Source organism: Nerophis ophidion, linkage group LG02, assembly GCF_033978795.1.
Source record: "Nerophis ophidion isolate RoL-2023_Sa linkage group LG02, RoL_Noph_v1.0, whole genome shotgun sequence".
Lineage (NCBI taxonomy): Eukaryota > Metazoa > Chordata > Actinopteri > Syngnathiformes > Syngnathidae > Nerophis > Nerophis ophidion.
In genome coordinates, this window is record NC_084612.1 from 16907344 (window position 1) to 16932920 (window position 25577).

The 25577-nt window shown below is 39.7% G+C and overlaps 1 protein-coding gene across 8 annotated transcripts in view; it reads left to right on the plus strand.

Annotated features, from left to right (window-relative positions):
- Nucleotides 1-25577, plus strand: part of myo5aa (myosin VAa) — a 106033-nt gene that overhangs the window by 18643 nt on the left and 61813 nt on the right. For 4 of the 8 annotated variants that reach the window (XM_061878096.1, XM_061878112.1, XM_061878105.1 and 1 more), the window contains exons 1-2: nt 5588-5723; nt 22365-22475. In XM_061878096.1, the coding sequence (XP_061734080.1) occupies nt 5622-5723; nt 22365-22475 (213 nt within the window). In that variant the 5' untranslated portion in view covers nt 5588-5621. Of the gene's footprint in view, nt 1-5587; nt 5724-22364; nt 22476-25577 lie in introns of those variants that run through there. The other 4 variants (XM_061878142.1, XM_061878151.1, XM_061878126.1 and 1 more) reach the window with 2 other exon arrangements.

Below are 25577 nucleotides of genomic sequence, written 5' to 3' on the forward strand. Positions count from 1 at the left end.
GCAACATCAATAACCCAACTTTGCTCGAACGTTAATGTCACAGCACACAAAATAAACATTCCTCATCCACAAATCCCTCGAATTTTTCTTCTTCGGTGTCTGAATTAAAAAATTGGGCGAATACGGCATCCAAAATGGTGGGCTCCGTCTCGTCGAAGTCATCAGAGTCAGTGTCGCTGTTGTTGTCCGGCAGTTCCATGAATCCTGCCTTCCTGGCCGGATCTTTTTTTCAGCTATCTTGTTTTTACAATATGCGTGGAAAGTAGCCAGCTTTTCTTGAAAGTCTTTTGGCAGTTGCTGTGAAATAGTAGTCCGTGTGCGGATGGAGAGATTGCGTCTTTTCATGAACCGGAAACACCAAGAAGCACCACCTTTAAAATCATCCAAGTGAAGTTCGCTTGCTAGCGCTGTTGCCGTCATTCGAATAGTGATGGTACTGACACTTCTGCTTGCTGCTCTCTGCTCAACAACCCACTGTTCCAGTTTGTCCTCCAACTGTTGCCATCTTGCTTTGTTCCCTCTGAAACTGTGTTGTCTTCTTTACTTGGCGCAGGTCATCTTGTTGCTTCCTCCACCTACGCACCATTGATTCATTTATGTTCAATTCTCTCGCTGCTGCTCTATTTCCGTGTTCTTCTGTGTGACTTATTTCCTTGAGTTTGAATTCTGCGTTGTACGCGTGTCTTTTAGTAGGAGCCATTTTGTGGTCGTCTTTACAGAAACACACAAATGAAATGAATCGGATTAGCCACGCGCTTCTTCTTCTACGGGGGCGGGTGCTTACCTTGGCGGTTGCGTACCGTAGAAGAAGAAGCGCTTCCTCTTTCCAGGCCGGCGGGCGCTTACCTTGGCGGTTGCTTACCGTAGAAGAAGAAGCGCTTCCTCTTCTACGGGGAAAAAAGATGGCGGCTGTTTACCGTAGTTGCGAAACCTAAACTCTATGAAAATAAATATTTATATTAATACATATATAAGGCGCACCGGGTTATAAGCCGCACTGTCATCTTTTGAGAAAATTTTTGGTTTTTAGGTGCGGGTTATAGCGCGGAAAATACGGTAACTAAGTATTAGTGAAATTGTTATTATAAGCACTAACGCAGACAAACCATTTATAGCGGCGACGTGATCACAAGCTTGTGTGCCTATATTGACATCTAGCGCAGTGGTTCTTAACCTGGGTTCGGTGAGTCATCTTCAGGGCTTCGGCGTCGCCTCAGCCACAGAGGTCAAGACACACCCAACTCATCGTGTAAATAAAAACTTTTCCCTATCGCCGTATTATGGATACTCCCAAACAAATTTCCCTCTAATTTTCCATATGCGTGAACAAACTCAAAAACTCGGTAAGCATTCAGTGGAGCACATGTGAGCAACATCTTGGCCCACCTGCAATGACAATAGCAAAAATATTGTTTTTCATGAGCTGTGTACTAGTGTTGTATAGCTGGGTGGAAAACGAAGAAACATACTTTGCTGTGAAAATGACTTGAGAGTGGCACTTGCCAAGGTGAAGCCACACATATCTGAACAGGTCTCTCAAAATGCAACAGCAGAAGCCACACTGATTTGCAAGCGTGTAATTTTTTGTGAATGCATGCACTGTGTTGGTTTTGTTCTTTGAACAAGGTGATGTTCATGCACGGTTCATTTTGTGCACCAGTAAAAAAACAAAAACATAAAATTTTGTCTTCAATTTAAAAAAACAAAACAAAACATTTTATATTTCACTAAAGAATGGTTTGTGAATGCGCTTATGAAACTGGTGGGTTCGGGACCTCCAACAATGTTAAGAACCACTGATCTAGCGGTAAGGTGCTTCCTTGTTTGTGAAAGTTTATTGTCGATCATAAACTATGCCTCTAACCTGGATAGTAGAAGATAAGAATGTAGTCCGGCATGTTGGTAAACTATTGACAACAAATCTAGACCAAGAAATGGCAAGAACGACGATGAGGTAGCGACTTTTCCACGGTGTTCTTTGCCTTCCACCCAAATGCAGCTGACATTGGCTCCAGCACCTTCAGCCACCCCGAAAGGGACAAGCGGTAGAAAATGGATGTATGGGATGGACACAAAAGAACGCATGGTTCCACCCCTCCTTTTCTTTGCATGGTTTTTGAGTCATTCATCATCTAAACAGGACTATAACAAAATTATATAAATCTGCATCCTAATGACAGCAAACCTTGTACAGTAAGTGATGTTCTATTATGTTTTTTGGCTCTCATGAAGTCTGCAATGAGTATCAGTGATGTTGGGGAAAAAAAAGCAAACGTGATGCGTTTTTTAAATTAATGCGCCACGGAGAATTGAAATGAGCAAGATACTGTACATAAATATGAAATGTTATTTTGTAAATGTGCACATTGCTAAATTACATATATACTTACAGTGTGAATATAAACTTTAATGAAGGTGATTTTTTGTTTTTTAAGGGCTTTATAGGCAGAGTAGGGCAACTCCCATAGGCTTAATATTTAGAAAGCATACAAAAAATTATGTGTTCTTCTTTTACATAGGGATTGTGTATGATAGACAAAATTCCCAAAAAGTACAGTTCCCCTTTATGTAGAGCAACTTGTGTTTTTTGACCATGCATATCATTTTTTTATTTAATAGCCTGAAGGGCTCTTAGACAGTCGCCGCTTTCACAGAGACAGAGATTCCGCTAACATTGCTGCGTCAGAGCCATAATCGACATTTACTTCTCATACTTTTTACACAGAAGCCATTTAGCATTATTTTGCCGCAAATGTGTGCCTTTGTTAGCACACTGTGACACAGCACATCGCAATCACATCATTAGATCTCCACGTCTGGTCTGGTCTATTAAATACTTGTCAGAAAGCGACAACTAGGTGACATGGCATCTATATCACAATGTATATTGCCTCCTCTTGTGATAACAATATATACCACAATGTATTATTTCGTATGTAAATGATAAAAGAAGAATTCCAAAACAGTTTACAAATGCTCCTAATTTCGCTGCTGACATTTCGTGTCATTTCCGGTTATATTATTTTCTTAGTTATAATCTCCTTGTTAATTTACTATTGGTTAATATCTGGTTACCTTCTGTTGTAACATGGTTCTAACTACGCTTCTTTTAAAATGTAATAAGCATTTATTCTTCTGTTGTTTGGATACTTTACATTAGTTTTGGAAAACACTACACATTTTTTAAATCATTTCAATAGCAAGTAGGGGCAGTTCATTCAAGATCTTGGAATCATTACCTTTTTCGATCAGTCATAATCAGACAAAAACACAGTATGGTAGTGTATACATTAAATATTTAAATATGCTCTTGATTCAAATCCTTTGTTTTTTGCCCTTAAAGGCCTACTGAAACCCACTACTACCGACCACACAGTCTGATAGTTTATATATCAATGATGAAATCTTAACATTGCAACACATGCCAATACGGCCTTTTTAGTTTACTAAATTGCAATTTTAAATTTCGCACAATGTATCCTGTTGAAAACGTTGCGGTATGATGACGCGTATGATGAAGCGTGCGTTTGACGTCACCGGTTGTAGCGGACATTTTTTTCCAGCCCGATCCAAGCTATAAGTAGTCTGATTTAATCGCATAATTACACAGTATTCTGGACATCTGTGTTGCTGAATCTTTTGCAATTTGTTCAATTAATAATGGAGAAGTCAAAGTAGAAAGATGGAGGTGGGAAGTGATGTATCGCTGCTGCTTTTAGCAACACAAACACAGCCGGTGTTTCCTTGTTTAAAATTCCCGAAGGTGAAACTTAAATATGGAACAGAACGGTCAAGCAAACATGGTTCCCGACCAAATGTAAACCGGCAGGTTTCGGTGAGAAAATTGTGGTAATAAGTCGGCTCTTACCGTAGACGTGAGCGGAGCTTGCGCCCTCTTGCAGCTGCGTGGCTTCCCTCAGCGACACTGGCGGTCACCACACCCGTGGCCACACCCCTCCGACTTTCAGGTACCATATAATCTCACTAAAACACTAGTAACACAATAAGCAGATAAGGGATTTTCCAGAATTATCCTAGTAAATGTGTCTAATATCTGAATCGCTCCCACTGCCCTCGCCTTTTTTTTTTTTTTTTTGTCTAGTCCTTCACTATCCTCATCCACGAATCTTTCATCCTCGCTCAAATTAATGGGGAAATTGTCGCTTTCTCTGTCCGAATAGCTCTCGCTGCTGCTGGCTATGATTGTAAACAATGTGAGGATGTGAGGAGCTCCACAACCCGTGACGTCACGCGCACATCGTCTGCTACTTCCGGTACAGGCAAGGCTTTTTTATGAGCGACCAAAGGTTGCGAACTTTATTGTCGATGTTGTCTACTAAATCCTTTCAGCAAAAATATGGCAATAACGCGAAATGATCAAGTATGACGCATAGAATGGACCTGCTATCTCATTTCAGTTTTTTTTTTAAAGGAGTCATATCAAGATTGTTTTATAACACTTCCTTGTCTCCATACTGTAATATGCAAAGGGGTTATTTGGTCCAAGTTTTGCTATGATTATCTTTTACAGACCAAACCCTGATGGAGGAAATTGTTTTCTAAATATCTCCGCCATGCCTCTTATGGTTTGATTTCACATTTTTGGGACTTATGCAGGTCCCAAATAGACAAAAACATGACTGAAAAGAGGGGTCACTCTCTTCAGGTAATGCCACTGTTAAATAAACGGTCTGATGGACTGAGAGTTATGCACAAAGTGGAAAATCTTTCTCCCTGTCTCAAGCGAGAGATGAACAAACCTAACAATTTTGATTGGCCAACATTTCTGTCACTCAAATTCCAGTGATGGCGTGGATAAAAAACGCTGAGCCTTTTGCAGTTATTTTTTGCACTAATTAAAACCTCAACTTTGATTCGACTTCAATAATCATGCAGCCCTAATTAAAAGCTTTGTCATCGGTCAAAATTATATTATTTATATAGCGCAACCCTAGCAACGGTAACATTCACACAACAGGGCGGTAAAATTGAGTGTCAGGTGTTAAGCGTCACACCCCTGTCTTGACATTGCAGGATTGGATTACACAGGTGGCATCCCTCCTTTGCTTGCTTTAAAGAATACTCCAATAGTCACTATGAAGATGGAAAATTGCGATGTTGACATTAGGTGTATTCTTAACAGACAAAGGCCCTCCCTAAATGTGATCAAGACAAACCATGTTCCAGGTGATACAAATTGACCCAAGTCTTCTGGGTGCTGCTAATTCGCTTCAACAAGTGAATGTCTACCCAATCAACTGAATGTTGTCTACTGCTTGGGCCCAATGCAATCAGATTGTAACAAGGACACAGTCGCGTGCCACCTTACATGAAAAAAACATTTAACCTGTAAAAAGATCATAAAAGAGGAGTCAAACCAACACGGGTGCATTGGAGTCACGTTAGTTCAACGGGATGAAGAGTGAAAGCTCAGCGTATTAGCAAGATGAAGGCTGTAATCTGCCAATGACTTTGCACAGATTTGTAAACACATGGCATTGATGCCACGCCCTGCGGCTGCAACTCACCTCCTCAGACTAATACGCACTGTAACAGCGTCCAAACTTTCATCAACCTTGGACGTCTGTGGACATCGTATTGCGACAGCGAAACTCGGCAGCATGATCCAACTCTACCACGTTTCGCAGGAGAGGTGGTTGACGGCAGCGTCAGAATTGGACTCAACTGTGTCTGGCAACAATACCGGGCTTAAAAGTTTCAAGGTGATCTGACGTTATTTCAATAGCTAGAATTGGTCATAGTGTGAAGAATTTTATGAACACTTTGTGGTCATATTTAAGGCATTACAGGTATTCATGTAACAATATGCTTATTGTTGTGGTTGACATTGATTTTGAGATGCACTGCATTTTAATGACTTTGTTTAGCCACGCACAAATATTAGAAACACCTCTTCATGTGATAAAATGCGGTTTTACAAACTACAAATTAGCTTCACACATTAACTTTGTAAATCTAATTATTTAATTGTTGTTGTGTCTAATGAAGTGGTCTTGTAAGAGTATAATGTTGTCATTTTATATGCCCATTACTGTTTTGCGTGTATTACAGAATACAAGTCAAAGTTGTTGCGCAAATAGCGTCACGTGTCTCCAAGCAAATAAGAAAGTAATGGTAATTAAATTGAAGTGTGGTTGGTTGGAATACGATTAGTCAACGTTAAATCCTTCGATAGCCTAATCATGTCCTGATCCTTCGTCTCAGTTAAATCTGGATTAGCATCAGGCTAGCCTCACCTAACTAAGAGGGTAGAATGTACTACTGCGGCCACCGACTTGTGGACTCATGTTAGGTCAGCTCGATCCATACAAAGATTCAGTTCAGTTTTGGTATGCATTTCCTTGGCAAAACAGCCTTCGTTGGAGATTGTGGCTATTATTTCCTGATATAAAAAAAAATTATTGTATTGATACTATGGCAGTATGGGTGGCCAGACTACAACATTGGTTAACTGTACCAGACAACTTGATAAGTTTGGTTTGCAGCACACTACTTAAATACACATGTAACTGAACAGGATGCCCAACTATTAACAGAGATAATTCATAAAGACAATTTATATACAGGCCTTGGACGTTTACACTATGTCCAGGTATTTAATGGTACCTATAGGTAGCTGTGCAATGTGTCCTCCAGGCTTGTCCCGATACCAAAAATTTGGTACCCGTACGTGTGTCTTAACATTTTGGTGGGCAGTCAGAAATGTAAAAAACATTAGACATGTTGTCTATTCCGCAATTTCATTTTATAATTTAGTGCTGCTAAATAACTTATAGGGCTATATACAATTAATTAAATTGATGCCTTTTGGTGTCCATGTTGTTCGTTTTTTATTTATTTAGGAAATATATTACCGTAATATACATCCCACATGAATAGAAGGTATTTCATTATGCATTTCCTTGTGTTTTAGCCATTCCAGATGCAAGAATGTGCTGGTGATGCGATGCACAGTCTTGCGGACAGAATGTGGAAGTGAAAGAAAAGTGTCAGTGTGCATATGTTTATTTTGTGTAGATTGCAAATCAGAAAAGGTCTTACAGATCATAGATGTTTTCTGCTTGTTCAACACATTGCACACAGGTAGGACCATGATAACATACATGAATTTGAAGAAAATTATAATTTTTTGGTTAAAGCCCCGTATGCACGCGAAATTCTCATTTGAATAAGGTGGTCCGCACCACTTTTCCATTGCACACGCATTGTTAGTAGATCACACGCAACATGCCCACTTATAGTACACGCAATTTTATTTTTTGCATACGATGTTTAGCGCGTGGTATTTGGATCTAAGTAAATTAAGCCCTAAGTTCCTCAATTTTCTCGAAATTCTTGAGGGGCAAACTGGCTCGTACATGCACATGCATTCTCCGCTGTTCCCAGTTCTAAAATATCTGTCAATCGACTTAAAACAAAACCCCTAGAGCTCAGAAATTACTCTCCTCGGGCACTGTTCCCCTAGCATTCAAAAAAGCGGTTATTCATCCTCTTCTTAAAAGACCTAACCTCGATCCTGACCTCATGGTAAATTACCGACCGGTGTCTCACCTTCCCTTTATTTCAAAAATCCTTGAAAAAATTGTTGCGGAGCAGTTAAATGAACACTTTGCGTCTAACAATCTATGTGAAACCTTTCAATCCGGTTTCAGGGCAAATCAATCCACGGAGACAGCCCTCGCAAAAATGACTAATGATCTATTGCTAACGATGGATTCTGATGCGTCATCTATGTTGCTGCTCCTCGATCTTAGCGCTGCTTTCGATACCGTCGATCATAATATTTTATTAGAACGTATCAAAACACGAATTGGTATGTCAGACTTAGCCCTGTCTTGGTTTAACTCTTATCTTACTGATAGGATGCAGTGTGTCTCCCATAACAATGTGACCTCGGACTACGTTAAGGTAACGTGTGGAGTTCCCCAGGGTTCGCTCCTTGGCCCTGCACTCTTCAGCATCTACATGCTGCCGCTAGGTGACATCATACGCAAATACGGTATTAGCTTTCACTGTTATGCTGATGACACCCAACTCTACATGCCCCTAAAGCTGACCAGCACGCCGGATTGTAGTCAGCTGGAGGCGTGTCTTAATGAAATTAAACAATGGATGTCCGCTAACTTTTTGCAACTCAACGCCAAAAAAACGGAAATGCTGATTATCGGTCCTGCTAGACACCGAACTCTATTTAATAATACAACTCTAACATTTGACAACCAAACAATTATACAAGGCAACACGGTAAAGAATCTGGGTATTATCTTCGACCCAACTCTCTCCTTTGAGGCACACATTAAAAGCGTTACTAAAACGGCCTTCTTTCATCTCCGTAACATCGCTAAAATTCGCTCCATTCTGTCCACTAAAGACGCTGAGATCATTATCCATGCGTTTGTTACGTCTCGCCTCGACTACTGTAACGTATTATTTTCGGGTCTCCCCATGTCTAGCATTAAAAGATTACAGTTGGTACAAAATGCGGCTGCTAGACTTTTGACAAGAACAAGAAAGTTTGATCACATTACGCCTGTACTGGCTCACCTGCACTGGCTTCCTGTGCACTTAAGATGTGACTTTAAGGTTTTACTACTTACGTATAAAATACTACATGGTCTAGCTCCATCTTATCTTGCCGATTGTATTGTACAATATGTCCCGGCAAGAAATCTGCGTTCAAAGGACTCCGGCTTATTAGTGATTCCCAAAGCCCCAAAAAAGTCTGCGGGCTATAGAGCATTTTCCGTTCGGGCTCCAGTACTCTGGAATACCCTCCCGGTAACAGTTCGCGATGCCACCTCAGTAGAAGCATTTAAGTCTCACCTTAAAACTCATTTGTATACTCTAGCCTTTAAATAGACTCCCTTTTTAGACCAGTTGATCTGCCGTTTCTTTTCTTTTTCTTCTATGTCCCACTCTCCCGTGTGGAGGGGGTCCGGTCCGATCCGGTGGCCATGTACTGCTCGCCTGTGTATCGGCTGGGGACATCTCTGCGCTGCTGGTCCGCCTCCGCTTGGGATGGTTTCCTGCTGGCTCCGCTGTGAACGGGACTCTCGCTGCTGTGTCTTGGATCCTCTTTGGACTGGACTCTCGCGACTGTGTTGTATCCATTGTGGATTGAACTTTCACAGTATCATGTTAGACCCGCTCGACATCCATTGCTTTCCTCCTCTCTAAGGTATCTCATAGTCATCATTGTCACCGACGTCCCACTGGGTCATTATTGTCACCGATGTCCCACTGGGTGTGAGTTTTCCTTGCCCTTATGTGGGCCTACCGAGGATGTCGTGGTGGTCTGTGCAGCCCTTTGAGACACTAGTGATTTAGGGCTATATAAGTAAACATTAATTGATTGATTGATTAATAAATAAGACCGCTAACAAAAAGGTGCATCCTGAAGAGAAAGTCGGAAAGCGCCTTGTCGACCGTAAAACATAATCTATGCCAACTTTTGACCAAATAACCACCTTTACATGTTATGTAGGCCACAAGGTTGTGTTTTAGGTGTAGGAAAAAAATCATAATATGACCCCTTTAACAAACAAAACAACAAAATTATTTTGTGAAAATAGAAATATCGATTTAATCACTTTAGAGTCACTACTGACACTACCCTTGATACTGATCCCAACTTCGATTGATCCGCCCTCCTTTTACATTCCGTGTACTGACTGTGACAATGCTGACACACCAAGAGTTGTTATATTATCTTTACTCTATTAATCTACTTGCTCATATCCTGTTAATAATATCTGCTTATTTTCTTCTCTAATGTAGTTCCATCTGCAGTTCTTAAAGTTTACTCAGCACTTATTTTTTCTGTTGTTTAAAGCTAGCTTAGTGATTAGCTTAACTGCTCTCGATGTGTGGCATGTTTGGCCTCATCCTCCAGTGACAATAATACTTGATAATGACGCTTAAGATATCAATAAATGCGGTGTGCTTGCCATAATGGATGTGATTAGTATTCATTTAGGGGAGTGGCTCCACACTGAAGACACATAAATAGCTGCTAGCTGCTTGTCAGCAGGGGGACTAAAATAAATAGTGTCAGTCAAAGGGGATCGGTCTTTAATCGGCATTAAGGCGATCACTTACTCTTCAGGAAAAATCGTCTGATACTTATCAGTGGCTATTTGATCAGCACATCTCTATTCATAAGTAAGATGCACAACGCAGTAGCAACAGTATTAATGTTGTAATAATGCTAACAAGTAAGCAGCAATGGTGCTGAAGAGTTTGTTGCAAACATTACAATCATGTATAACATGCATGAGTTTCACACTAAAAGCTTAATCAATCAAAGTTTCTTTATATAGCCCTAAATCACGAGTGTCTAAAAGGGCTGCACAAGCCACAACGACATCCTCAGCTCAGATCCCACATCAGGGCAAGGAAAAACCCAACCCAATAGGCTAGAATGAGAAACCTTGGAGGGGACCGCAGATGTGGGGGATCCACCCCCCTGGGCGACCGGTGCAATGGACGTCGAGTGGCTCTAGTTAATAATGTAAAACAGTCCAGTCCATAGTGGGACCAGCAGGAGATCATCTTGAATGGAGACAAGTCAGCAGCGCAGAGATGTCCCCAACTGATGCACAGATGAGTGGTCCACCCCAAGTCTCAACTTTTAACTACTTGCGCATCATCTGTGGTCACTTAATCTGTGCCCCTCCTCCACAAAGGAGAGGGGGGCAGAGCAGAAAAGAGACAGCAGATCAACTAGTCTAAAAGGGGGGTCTATTTAAAGACTAGAGTATATACTGTACTATAGCTGATTAATGCAACCAATATTTTAGAGCACATGCAAAGCTGATGTTTTAGAGCATGTGTTACCATCAGGATGGAGGAAGTGGTGCATCATTTTGCTAATGACTTAACGCACCTCAAATTGTTTTTATCGCAGCTATTTCATCTGATAGGTCTTTTTAATATGCACAGACCAGACCCAGTTGTCTGTACAGTGAAGGATATGGCAAGCTTTATATATGTGTATTATGCTCTGAAGTGGGGATTTATGATGTCACCAATGCTCCTCTCGCTGACGTACCCCACCCTGCCACCATCCATTGCTCTCTTTCTGCCATCCGATACACACCAGGCCTCCAATTCCTTTCCGTCCTTGTCAGCATGTACCAAACTTCCCCTCTATCGCCTCTGGTTTCCAAACACCGTTCTCAAGATGTGTGTTGATAGGCAGTATATTTTAGTGTTGCCTAATTTTTCATAATTGGGCTTCACGCCTACCTAATGTGTAATGTGTGTGTGTGTGTGTGTGTGAGGGTGATAATAAGGATTGAGACGTGTGCACAAGGTGCAATGCTGCTCCAAACTTGCTCTCGCTATTTTTAGCCGTCTCCTCCCCTTCCCTCCTTCTATTCATCTGTCCTTCCAGCAAGCATAGCCCCTCTCGGTTGCTAGGCTGGCTGCTGCGCTGCTCCCTTTGGGAAATGAGAAAATGAAGCAACATAATGGTGTGGTGCACTGTGACGATGCTTTGTTTGGCATCAGGGATGACATTGGTTGTCTGGTTGGAGGCCATTTGAAGAAACATCTTGATGTACGGTCACTTTCCTTCTTCCAGTCACGGCTTTTTAAAAGCCACATTTTTGCCAGGTGGAGCTATTCAGTGCACCATGGTAACGTTTGGAACAGTAAACTCCGATGTGGTTCAAACAACCTTGAAGGGCATCAAGCTTTTTGTAGCTTTCTCTTTCAAACTGTTTATGCAATTCTCAACTACAGGAGCGAGAAGACATGCATGTTAAGTGTTGACACTCTTGGCACAGTCAAAACAGTAGTGTAGTGGTGTTGATTGGAAGCATCTGATAATTGGAGCAAGGCTGTTATTTCTGAAATCTATACAAACACAACTTGGCTTGCCTTTTAATAATGGCTTGGTTTGGAGTTCATGAGAAAGTGAAATGGAAAACAGCCCTCATTTATTAACAAGTATACTGCATAAAATAACAGCAACAGAACCAATGTTGTAATGGCGGTTATGAGTAAACTACAGTACTAATACCACTGACACCACCAAAAAATGGAAATGGTTACATAGTGTATACATCACATGTTAATTTTTTGAACCATTCAAAATGTCGAAAAGAAGCAGGTGTAAAAGCTGAGCTTAGTTAACCCTACCCCTTACTGATATGCGGTGTCCTGGAAGTGCTGAATGCTTTTAAGTTTCATACAGCAAATTATAGTGACTGAAACAAATTCACAACAGACTACACCTTACTTCCAAGGACACAAACCAAATTAACAAAACAACTTACAGTTACACACACCAAATTCGAAAACAAAACAATTTAACATTTCACAAACCAAATTAACAAAATATGAAACAATTTATAATTTTGCAAACTACATTAATAAAAGACAAAACAACTTTTAATGACACAAACCAAATCAACAAAAGACAAAACAACATACAAATACTGAAAACAATGAACAAAAGATAAAAAATATATACAATTACACAAGCCACATTATATCAAAACCCTAAACAATTAACAATTACAGAAACCAAAATAACAAAAGACAAAATAATTTACTATAACTCAAAGCAAATGAACAAAAGACAAAACAACTTGCTTTCACAAACAAAAAAACAATAGTTCACAGACCAATCAACAAAAAGACAAAGCAATTCACAACTTCCCTCGATCCATCCATTTTCTACCGCTTATTCCTTTTGGGTTCGCGGGGGGCACTGGTGCCTATCTCAGCTACAATTGGGCGGAAGGCGGGGTACACCCTGGACAAGTTTCCACCTCATCGCAGGGCCAACACAGATAGACAGACAACATTCACACTCACATTCACACACTAGGGCCAATTTAGTGTTGCCAATCAACCTATCCCCAGGTGCATGTCTTTGGAAGTGAGAGTAAGCCGGAGTACCCGGAGGGAACCCACGCATTCACGAGGAGAACATGCAAACTCCACACAGAAAGATCCCGAGCCCGGGATTGAACCCAGGACTACTCAGGACTTTCGTATTGTAAGGCAGACGCACTAACCCCTCTAACACCGTGAAGCCCCAATTCACAACTTGACAGACCAAAATAACAAAAGACAAAACACATTGGAATTTCACAAACCAAATTAACAAAAGACGAATCAACTTACAATTACAGCAACAGGAAAGAAGCTGTCCCAAATCACAGATTGACAAGTGGTCAACCAGTCATTTTGTCCAAGTCCGCGGGGATGTTTTTTCCTCATCTGGCTTCACTCAAAGGCCTACTGAAATGAGATTTTCTTATTTAAACGGGGATAGCAGGTCCATTCTATGTGTCATACTTGATCATTTCGCGATATTGCCATATTTTTGCTGAAAGGATTTAGTAGAGAACATCCACAATAAAGTTTGCAACTTTTGGTCGCTAATAAAAAAGCCTTGCCTGTACCGGAAGTAGCAGACGATGTGCGCGTGACGTCACAGGTTGTAGGGCTCCTCACATCCTCGCATTGTTTATAATCATAGCCACCAGCAGCAAGAGCGATTCGGACCGAGAAAGCGACGATTACCCCATTAATTTGAGCGAGGATGAAAGATTTGTGGATAAGGAAAGTTAGATGAAGCACTAGAAAAAGAAAAAAAAATGCGACGGCAGAGGGAGCGATTCAGATGTTATTAGACACATTTAGTAGGTTATTTCTGGAAAATCCCTTATCTGCTTATTGTGTTACTAGTGTCTTAGTGAGGTTATAAAGTCATACCTGAAAGTCGGAGGGGTGTGGTGACCGCCAGTGTCTCTGATGGAAGCCATGGTGGAGCCAAGAAAGTCGCAGCTGCCTCTTTGACAGCTGCTGCAGGAGGACGTGAGCTCCGCTTATGTCTCCGGTAAGAGCCAACTTAGTATCACAATTTTCTCACCGAAACCTGCCGGTTGACATGTGGTAGAGAAATATGTACGCTTGACCGCTCTGTTCCATATTAAAGCTTCACAACAAACAAAGAAACACCGGCTGTGTTTTGGGTGCTAAAGGCAGTTGCAATCCACCGCTTTCCACCAACAGCATTCTTCTTTATAGTCTCCATTATTAATTGAACAAATTGCAAAAGATTCAGCAACATAGATGTCCAAAATACTGTGTAATTATGCGATTAAAGCAGACGAATTTTAGCCGTGAGTGGTGCTGTGATAAAATGTCCACTCCTACCAATAACATCACGGGCACGCGTTAATATAAGCGTCATCATTCTGCGACGTTTTCAACAGGATACTTCGCGGGAAATTTAAAATTGCACTTTAGTAAACTAACCCGGCCGTATTGGCATGTGTTGCAATGTTAATATTTCATCATTGATATATAAACTATCAGACTGCGTGGTGGGTAGTAGTGGGTTTCAGTAGGCCTTTAAAGGTGCTTTTTGCAACTTCCTCACAGTTACATTTTTTAATGCAAAAACATGTAACAGAATGTACCGGTTGGCTTATGTTACCATTAGTGGTATAACAGAAACCATTTGTTTGACAATCGTCCATATTTTTCACAATTACAAAAAATGATTGGTGTTTACGGCGGTCACTCACCTCGTCTCGTCAACACGTTAACGCAGGGAGCGCGTGCACATATACAACAGCAGTCCAAGCGAAGCAACAGATTATTTCTTGTTATGATAGAATATACATTTGATGACAGCTAAAACTAGCTATCCAAATTGTTATCATTAGCTAACAACATCTAAAGCTAATGCGCGTGCATGTTACTTTCGTACGTCATTACGTATGAGAAGCCATAAGAGGGCAGGAGACACTGTGTAAATACATTGAAAAGTTAGCGCCCTTTGCAAACAGCCCCTCATATGATCCAGTTTGTGCCAAATTGGATGCTGCTGAATGACGCATACACACAGCAAGTAAGCACAGAAATGGCATAAAATAGTTGTTTCAAATATTGATTATTTAAAAAAAGAGAATTATTAATTAATTTAGAATGAAAATAAATATGATTTGCGATTCGTACTCCGGCTTCCTCCCACTTCCAAAGACATGCACCTGGGGATAGGTTGATTGGCAACACTAAAATTGGCCCTAGTGTGTGAATGTGAGTGTGAAAGTTGTCTGTCTATCTGTGTTGGCCCTGCGATGAGGTGGCGACTTGTCCAGGGTGTACCCCGCCTTCCGCCCGATTGTAGCTGAGATAGGCGCCAGCGCCCCCCGCGACCCCAAAAGGGAATAAGCGGTAGAAAATGGATGGATGGATGTGAATAAATTTTGTGCATCAGACATGGATGTAACAATTTTAAAATGTCATATGGTTATCGTGACCAAAATTGTCATGGCTATCATTATTATCGCAGTATTGTTGATTGTGCTGAAAAACTTCTTATACACACACTGAAATCGTTTCATCTGGTATTTTTTTTAAATAACCAAAATATGAAACAAAAATACATTGTCTGTTTTTATGCCTCACTGGTAGTGTTTTAGTTTTGCTATTTCATCTGTTTTAATGTCTAATCTTTTATTGTTTTGGCTATTGGGATAGGTTGATTGGCATCACTAAATTGGCCCTAGGTGTGAATGTGAGTGTTAATGTTGCCTGTCTTTGTGTTGGCCCTGTGATGAGGTGGCGATTTGTCCAGAGTGTACTGCGCCTTCTGCCCGGTTGCAGTTGAGAAAGGTTCCAGCACCCCCCGCGACCCCGAGAGGGGGGTGCTGAATGAATGGATGGACATGGTTTGTACTGTAGCACTTTAAGATTTATTTACATGAAAGTGCATAAAATATAAAGTATAATATTATTATTATTTATTATTTCTGGCGACCTTTTTGGCAAACTACTCTGTTCAGTGGTCCTTGAACGCACCGTAAAAACACCTCTTTCTGAGTATTGAACGATCACTCTATTCTAAGGGAGCACAGCTTGTAGGTTTAATGTGCGCAATTGAATATCTTAGTTGCTCAGACAGCAATGTGTTTATATGAGTTTATATTGGGTTATGTCATTTGTTGATGAGGAAACACGTTAATATCTCTTGTTTTCATGTTACCATTTATGCTAGGGAGCTGACGCCAGTAAGTCTGTGAGTTTATTGAATCGTGGTTTTTCAGTAATTTTCACTGAAACAATGGTAAAACTAACCGTCCAGAATTTTGCCGCAGTTATCATTAATACCCTGATTCGTTTAAGGCTTACTGAAAGCCACTACTATCGACCACGCAGTCTGATGATGCGTATGATGACGCATGCGTTTGACGTCACCGGTTGTGGCGGACATATTGTTTCCTTGTTTCCGGTGTTTCCTTGTTTAAAATTCCAGAAGGTAAAGCTTTACTATGGAACAGAGCGGTCAAGCGAACATGGTTCCCGACCACATGTCAACCGGCAGGTTTCGGTGAGAAAATTGTGGTGATAAGTCGGCTATTACCGTAGTTATGAGCGGAGCTTGCGTCCTCCTGCAGCTGCGGACTGTTACCTCCTCCAACGGAAACACTGGCGGTCACCACACCCGTGGCCACACCCCTCCGACTTTCAGGTACCATTTAATTTCACTAAAACACTAGTAACACAATAAGCAGATAAGGGATTTTCCAGAATTATCCTAGTAAATGTGTCTAATAACACCTGAATCGCTCCCACTGCCCTGTCTTTTTTTTTTTTTTACTTTTTTTTTTTTCTAGTCCTTAACGCTCACTATCGTCATCCACGAATCTTTCATCCTCGCTCAAATTAATGGGGAAATTGTCGCTTTCTCGGTCCGAATCGCTGTAGCTGCTGGTGTCCATGATTGTAAACAATGTGAGGAGCTCTACAATCCGTGACGTCACGCGCACATCGTCTGCTACTTCCGGTACAGGCAAGACTTTTTTATTAGCGACCAAAAGTTGCTAACTTTATCGTCGATGTTCTTTACTAAATCCTTTCAGCAAAAATATGGCAATATCGCGAAATGATCAAGTATGACACATAGAATGGACCTGCTATCCACGTTTAAATAAGAAAATCTCATTTCAGTAGGCCTTTAAATCCCAAATACATACAGGAGTCAAGTTAACTGAAGCAGGCCAGAAATATGGTGCAGTAAAAAGTAAGCGCAGGATATATGATAAAAAAAAAAATGCCTTAATTATGTGCAACTACTTTTTGTCCTTTCCCACAGTTTGGACAGCCACAGTTTGTTTATTAGTCAGTAGCACAGCCCCGATTTCTAGCACATTCAATAATTAATAGCTGGGGTCAAAGGCTATATCGGTATCGTTATTAATAGGCCATAGATTGTCCTTTACTTTTCTAGTTTTTTTCTAGTTCGCTATAATTTTGTGACAAGTTTGCAGCTGCGTTTTTACTACTACAAGTACTACTAAAAGGCAGTCATGCAGACAGAAGGAAGTCGACGTGACCATGATGTCATAATTCAGATGACTTGGAGTGGAGCAGCAGACCAAATTATAAAAGTCAGCCTGTTTTTGTGCACTCATGCACAATAAGGCCTCTCTGTCTCCAATGCTTGAGATCGTCATCCACATTTTACGCAGCAAAGCCCAAAGAAAGCGTGAAGATCAACAGACCAGCCAGCAAGAGATCCTATACAAACATTCCTGTGCGCTTGTTACTCTCCCGTTTTGGAAGAAAACTAAAAACACCTCCTTTTGTGTGCAGATTATCACACGGATAGTGAATGTGAATGTTGTTGACCCTGTAGCAACTTCTCCAGGGTGTACCCCGCCTTCCGCCCCAATGCAGCTAGGATGGACTGATGGAAATTTTAAATCTTGTATGAGCGAGATTTGAGAAGGTCCATAGCAAAGATGATAACAGCATCCAAATAAGTCTGTACGACTGCTCACGTTTTTTTTCAGCGGCGCAGTTGTGAGGTTTTCCAAGTGGGATTAAAAGGCGGCCATACACCAAAACAAGTACTTATAAAAGGCAGATTAAATGGATGAAACGTTTCAGTTGCTAGAATTTGTTCCGCTAAACCTCTTTTAAAGTCATCATTTCTTCTCTTTTGGCTTATGTAACGTGGTGCACAGTTCATAAGGTCACTGTGGTGGTGGTGCTTTTCTCAATCAGTGCCCTTATGTCACAACAAGGATGACCTGTGTGTGCGCATGCGTTTTCGTGTGCGAGCTGAATTCCTCCGCCATGTGACCGGCAGCATTCATAGCTGTTATTCCACAGTCTGTGATCAGCTGATTACCTCCAGTCTCGTTACCATAAGGCCTGAAACTGTTTTATACGGAAGTGTGTGTGTGTGTGTGTGTGTGTGTGTGTGTGTGTGTGTGTGTGTGTGTGTGTGTGTGTGTGCATGCGTGTGAGCGGGTGTGTTAAAGAGTGGTACTATTGTGCGACCACACACTATCAACAACTGCTAGGCCTGAGTAACATTTGTTTAACAGCTTGTTTCCCACAAACGTCCAGCTATTGTCAGCTCGACTTGCTCTTAGCGACCATTCTATTACATCATCTTAAAGGAGAATGCTATAGAAATTAGAGTAGTCATTGTAGAGCTTTTATAGTAGTATTTGTCATCCTCTGAGAAGGATTCGATACACTTGCGAGGGGAATCTTTGGGCACCTCATGATTTGATTACGATTACAATTCAGGAGTTCCGATTCGATTTTAAATACCGGTAGATTATTTATGCACCTTAAATGTTTCCTGTATATTGTATACTATTATATACAGTATTCTAAATGTATCATATGTAAATAATAATACTGTATGTATAAAAGGTTCTTACTTTGGCTACTGACGTATACAACATTGCGTCATTTTCATTTTTGTATATGTATACAGGTGTGTGTGTGTGTGTGTGTGTGTGTGTGTGTGTGTGTGTGTGTGTGTGATAGATATATATATATATATATATATATATATATATATATATATAAATTGCAAATAATTGCATTTAGTTCAATATTAACTTAATAGTTGATATTTGATGTGATTGTTATTATTATTAATTATCAATGGTGTTATTTCTTATGGTGTTTTTATTGTTCCATTTGTAGTGCAATAATGTTCATTGTCATTTCTGTGTTTTTAATATTTACTTCACTAACTGCTTCTTTGCCATCACTTTTCGTATCATATTTGTACATTTCGAATTTGTTGATGATGTTGTTGTTGTTGTTGGGACGGCGTGGCGCAGTGGAAGAGTGGTCGTGTGCAACCCGAGGGTCCCTGGTTCAATCTCCACCTAGTACCAACCTCGTCACGACCGTTGTGTCCTGAGCAAGACACTTCACCCTTGCTCCTGATGGGTGCTGGTTAGCGCCTTGCATGGCAGCTCCCTCCATCAGTGTGTGAATGTGTGTGTGAATGGGTAAATGTGGAAGTAGTGTCAAAGCGCTTTGAGTACCTTGAAGGTAGAAAAGAGCTATACAAGTACAACGCATTTTATTTTTTATTTTTTTTGTCTCTCTGTCATATCCCCCTCTTGTTCCTGCATTTTCCCCCTCTGTCTTCCTTTTTTTTCTTATTTCTATCCCCTTCTGCTGTGGTCCGGCTGCGCCAAACATGAATATAAATCAATTTAATAGAGTAAAATAAAAATAAGTCAACAAAATAAGTATTCCACACAGATACGGGCATCTACATCAACAATATGATTTCCCTGAGTGGCTGGACAGGGCAAAAACATTAATTAAATTAAATAAACATTATGCGTTTTAGACAGCTCAACACAAAAATTACATAAGCACGCTTTTAAGGACGACAAAAAAATTACCTGCAGTGCTTTGGTGTCTTGCCATATTTTGTAGGAATACAGAATTTTTCATTAATGCTGGCCCGGCGAGGTGGTCATTGTGGTCATAGACATATGTGGGCACACACAATGTTGTGATCGGCCATTGCCGAATAATGCCTTTAGATGCTGATCACAAACGCTTATTTTAATACAGAGTGTTGAGTGGCTCCCTTAAGCTTATAATAATCACCTCCACTATGTAAAACAAACTGCATTTCTTAATATCATGATCAAGGAGTATTATCACTGGAGGACAAAGCTAAACATGTTATGCACTGAGAGATAGCCTAGAGCAGGCATGCTAATAGCTAAGATAAGTTAGCTTGAAACAACACCAATTAATAAGTGTTTAGTAAACTTTAAGAAATGTAGATGTAACCCCGTTACAGCAGAAAGTAAGCAGATATTAACAGGGAATTAACAAGTGATTAATAAGAGCCCAGAGAGACGATAATATAACAACAACTGTTGGTGTGTCAGCATTGTCGCAGTCAGTACACAACATGTAAGAGAAGGTCGTATCGATCTATAAATTGGTGGTGTCTATATTGTATCAGTATATAATTGATCCAAGAATGAGCCCAGCAATATTCTATTTTGTCAAAACAAGTTTTTTGTTGTTTTCGGGAATAATACCCTGAACACAGGAGTACTTTGACAGCATTAACCAAATGATTTAAATGAGTAGTAAATAGCAGTTATTGCTTATTCCGCAACATTGACTTTGTTCTGCTCAACCATGTAAATGTAATAAAATAGAAGTGTGTTGATATCGTTTAACTGTCCACAGCAATCACCTTAAATAAATGAAAAAATGTAAAGTTAATACATTTGATTGGTATTGGTATCGGTTGATCTCACTCATGGATGATCAGTATCGGAATCGGCAACGTAAAACATTGATCGCAACATGAGTAGAGTTGAGTTTGAGTTTATTTCGAACATGCAAGCATACAACATGATGCATCACAATTTGCAGTTTCTCTTTTCAACATGTTCAACATCCCGAGTATAAAAACTCAGTAAGGCTCAACATAGTAAACAAGCACTGAGATTACCACATCACGGCTGAACGTTGTGACAAATTTACTCGCTAATGCGCCTAAAAATGGGAGGAAAAAAAAAAACCTGCCGCACATGTGCAAATAGGGATTTCAACCCTTAAATCACATTTTGCTCTTAAAATAATTCGAAATAAATGTTTATGTTCTATAATAATGATCACCTATAAAAGCAGCAGTGTAAAGGTAAATAATTTTCATGTTGCTGAAGATGTTTAAGCATTTTCTCTTAAACTTACATTTACATTACATTTACATTACAAACTTAAACTTAAAATTACACTTAATTTCACATTTTGTATTTTTGTGTTTTTTGAGCGAAATAATTGAGCTTAGCCAATTTTCTTAATTTTTTTAAAAAAGACTGGAGATTTGACTTTTCGTATACTAATTTAAAGGATTATTCTTTTTTTGTGTAGAAATGTTTAGAATTAGGTTCATGAATCCGGATGGATCTCTCTTACAATCCTCAAAGAGGGCACTTTAAGTTGATGATTACTTCTATGTGTAGAAATCTTTATTTATAATTAAATCACTTGTTAATTTTTCAACAAGTCTTTAGTTATTTTTATATCTTTTTTTCCAAATAGTTTAAGAAAGACCACTACAAATGAGCAATATTTTGCACTGTTATATAATTTAATAAATCAGAAACTGATGACATAGTGCTGTATTTTACTTCTTTATCTCTTTTTTTACAACCATAAATGCTTTGCTCTGATTAAGGGGTACTTGAATTAAAAAAATGTTCACAGGGGGTACCGGTACATTACTGAAAAAATGTTGAGAACCACTGGGTTAGTTTGTAGGCCAAACTATATTGGGGTATGAGTTTTGGTGCATATCGCCCAAGCCCTACACTTTTGCTACCGACAGTGGTTGCACAGTTCAGGGATGTTCTCTATGTTAAATTGACCATTACAGTAAGCCTTAGACGGCATTGTGTATGTACATGTGTGCCTTGTTTGAGTGTCAATAATGAAAGTGTGATATTTAAGATATTTCATATTGCTACAAAATGTTTTCTGTGCTACAAAACATGTTCTGTGTAACTATATATTTTTTTCATTTAGTAGCACCGGTGCTACATGGGAAAAAGCTAAACATACAGCTCTGCACAACATCCCGGTCTGAAATGAATGCATTCTTGCAAATTAGAATCAAAATGGTAAAAAAAGACAGATGTAACAACTAGACAGCACAGTTATTATCAGCTCACTGTTAAATGTTAAGAAAATGAACATTTAATACTACATATACACAAAAGTACCAAAAATGTGTACCGAGTACCAATAGCAATTGTCATGTACCCCAAATTGGTACTGTATTGGTTCAGATGGTAAAGTACCCATCCCTAATCCTGCTACACAAGCTGTACACTGACTACTCTAAAGCATATTCAGGTTTAATTTCTATAGCATTTCCCTTGAGAGATACAGTATTAACACAATAGTTAATAAAATGAGAGGGATGACAAAGCTTTGGTGGAAAGTTAATCCGATGGAAATACTTCACATGTTGTTTTTCTTTTCTATACTGACTTTATTTTTCTTGTGTCCCGCAGTCCGCTCGGGTGTGGATCCCAGATGTGGAGGAGGTGTGGAAGTCTGCTGAGTTGACCAAGGACTACAAAAATGGCGACGCCTCACTACAGCTCATGTTGGAGGATGGCTCGGTGAGTATCTTCTTCTCCGTCCTGTTCAGCTCCATTTTTGAGACATTTCTTCCTCTTGCTACCTCTTAGGGCGCATCATTAGCGTTATCGGTTTTACAATTAGTTCTCATCACAAATGAGGTTTACAAGGATTCCCTCAGGAAGCAATTTAAATATATAGCAACTCATTTAATTTCTCAAAACCACCACCGGCACTCTTTTACTCTTGGGCATCTTAATATTCACCCACTGGGTGTGAGTTTTCCTTGCCCTTATGTGGGCTTACCGAGGATGTCGTAGTGGTTTGTGTTGTGGTTTGTGCAGCCCTTTGAGACACTAGTGATTTAGGGCTATATAAGTAAACATTGATTGATTGATTGAAGAAAGTAGTGCTGTTAATGTTGGTGATACTAAAAATGTGATTAGACATTCCCAATTACTGTGTTTTTTTTAAATGAGTGTGTTGATTTAAACTGCAAACAGTACAAGAGTCTTGTTTGTCCAGCAACAAAACAACACGCTTAATGATATTTATTTCTTGTTTTCGAAATGGACAAGCATCACACAGAGTAAGAGGAACATAGGTAATTTTTGAAGATGAAAGGTGAACCAGCATGCTAGCTGAAGTGAAATTCTCATGATACACTCTGTATGAAATAGATTTGGAAGAGTTTGTGTTTTTTGGATTTTTTGGAAACGATTGCTGCTGCACTTCCAGCTAGACATGGTTATTAGTCTCTCTGTGAAGCTTAATTATTAGTGGACTTGCTGTTCAATAAAATCTACATCAAGTTTTTACCAGTGTTGAGTATATGATGGATTTTTAAGAAACGTCTTGCATAGTTGCTTTGAATTGTGGCTGAAGAGATTAACAGTTTAGTGTGTCAGTATGTCAGTATCTACAAAACCCAAAACCAGGGAAGTTGGCACATTATGTAAATCGTAAATAAAATACAAAGATTTGCAAATCCTTGTCAACCTATGTTCAATTGAATACACTGCAAAGACAAGATATTTAATGTTTCAACTTGAAAACATTTTTTTTTTTTTTTTGCAAATAATCATTAAGTTTGAATTTATTGGCAGCAACACATTGCAAAAAAGTTAGCACAGGGGCAATTTTACCACTGTGTTACATAGCCTTTCCTTTTACCAACACCCAGTAAACGTTTGGGAACTGAGAAGACCAAATTTTAAAGCTTTTCAGGTGGAATTATTTCACATTCTTGCTTGATGTATAACTTAAGTTGTTCAACAGTCCAGGGTCTTGGTTGTCGTATTTTACGCTTCATAATGCGCCACACATATTCATGGCAAACAGGTCTGGACTACACGCAGGCCAGTCTAGTAACCGCACTCTTTTACTTTTAAGCCACGCTGTTGTAACTTGTGCAGAATGTGGCTTGGCATTGTATTGCTGAAATGAGCAGGGTGTCCATGAAAAAGGCGTTGCTTGGATGGCAACATATGTTGCTCCAAAACCTGTATGAACCTTTCAGCATTAATGGTGCCTTCACATATGTGTACGTTACCCATGACTTGGGCTCTAATACACCCCCATACAATCACAGATGCTGGCTTTTGAACTTTGCGCCTATAACAGTCTGGAGGGTTCTTTTCCTCTTTTGTCCGTAGGACACAACGTCCACAGTTTCCAAAACAATTTGAAATGTGGACTCGTCAGAGCACAGAACACTTTTCCACTTTACATCAGTCCATGTTGGATGAGCTTGGGCCCAGCGAAGCAGGCACAGTTTCTGGGTGTTGTTGATAAATGGCTTTGGCATTGCATTGTAGAGTTTTTACTTGCACTTACAGATGTAGCGATGAACTATAGTTACTGACTAGTTTTCTTTAGTGTTACTGAGCCCATGTGGTGATATCCTTTACACACTGGTGTTGTTTTTTTGGTGCAGTACTGCCTGAGGGATCGTAGGTCACAGGCATTTAATGTTGGTTTTCAGCCTTGCCGCTTACGTGCAGTGATTTCTCCAGATTCTCTGAACCTTTTGATGATATTACGGACTGTAAATGGTGAAATCCTGTTACTTGATTTGCTGTGAGTGTGCCATTTCCATTGATTCGTAATCACTTCCTGTATTGCTCGGTTACCGCAGAGCGAGTGCCTTTGTTCATGCAACCAATCTTGCTTTGCGTCTTCCTGTTTCTTCCGACAAGGAAGAAAAATAATTATCTAACACTTTTTTTTATTGATATCAATTACGTGTCTTACATGATATAATATTTATATCGTTTTATTTTCCAGCCCTATGGAAAACCAACTTTTCTTACCTTTCTTTGTATTTGGGATTCCCATAACGCTCTCCAAAATTTTAATTCAAACCATGAATGCATGGTGCAGGTATTAATAAAACACGTTTGACTCTTTCCAAATTAGCAGTTTGGAATTTCAGACGATTGTGACATATTTTGTCAACGGATATCTCCATATAAGGTAGACGTCTGCCCAATGAGCTTGATGTGAGTCCGCCATTTTTATACCCCTGTAGTCCAAAGTTATAGTAAATGAGTTTTTTATTTTTCTCTATTCTCTTGTGGGTTAAACTGGTTCCTACATACACATATATGCTAAAATTGTCAGCTCCTGCCATTTTTAATAAAATGTGAGTATAGTTGTAACTTATATCTGCCAGTAGACTCTATAGAATGGCTAAAAACTACAACATGGCTGACTAGGTGGAGATGCAGTCGAAGGGAGCTTAGCCTTGGGGAAATAAATAAAGCCTCCTACAAAACCTATGCCCCTTTTAATTATTGTTACCAACGTTGTTTAAATTTGAATGTCAACAATATAAAAATCCATAAATTAGCCACAACATTGTATTTAAAGTGCAGGGTTCAAAGCGTGGGGAAAAAGTGTTGGGTTGATTAATTGCAAGCTCAACGTGGGCCAAAAGTACTATCTTTTTTTATGTGAAAACAATCGACAGTGTCATTTGCTTCATCTTATTTTCAGACCCTGGTTTGTGACAGCTTTAACAATGAATATACTGTACATACAGTATCAACAATTGGTGGTTTCCCTCTGCAGTACATTGTGGTTGTCATTGTACAACCATGTATTTCTGTTTCCATTTACATTTTTTCCAATCTAAAAAGTCG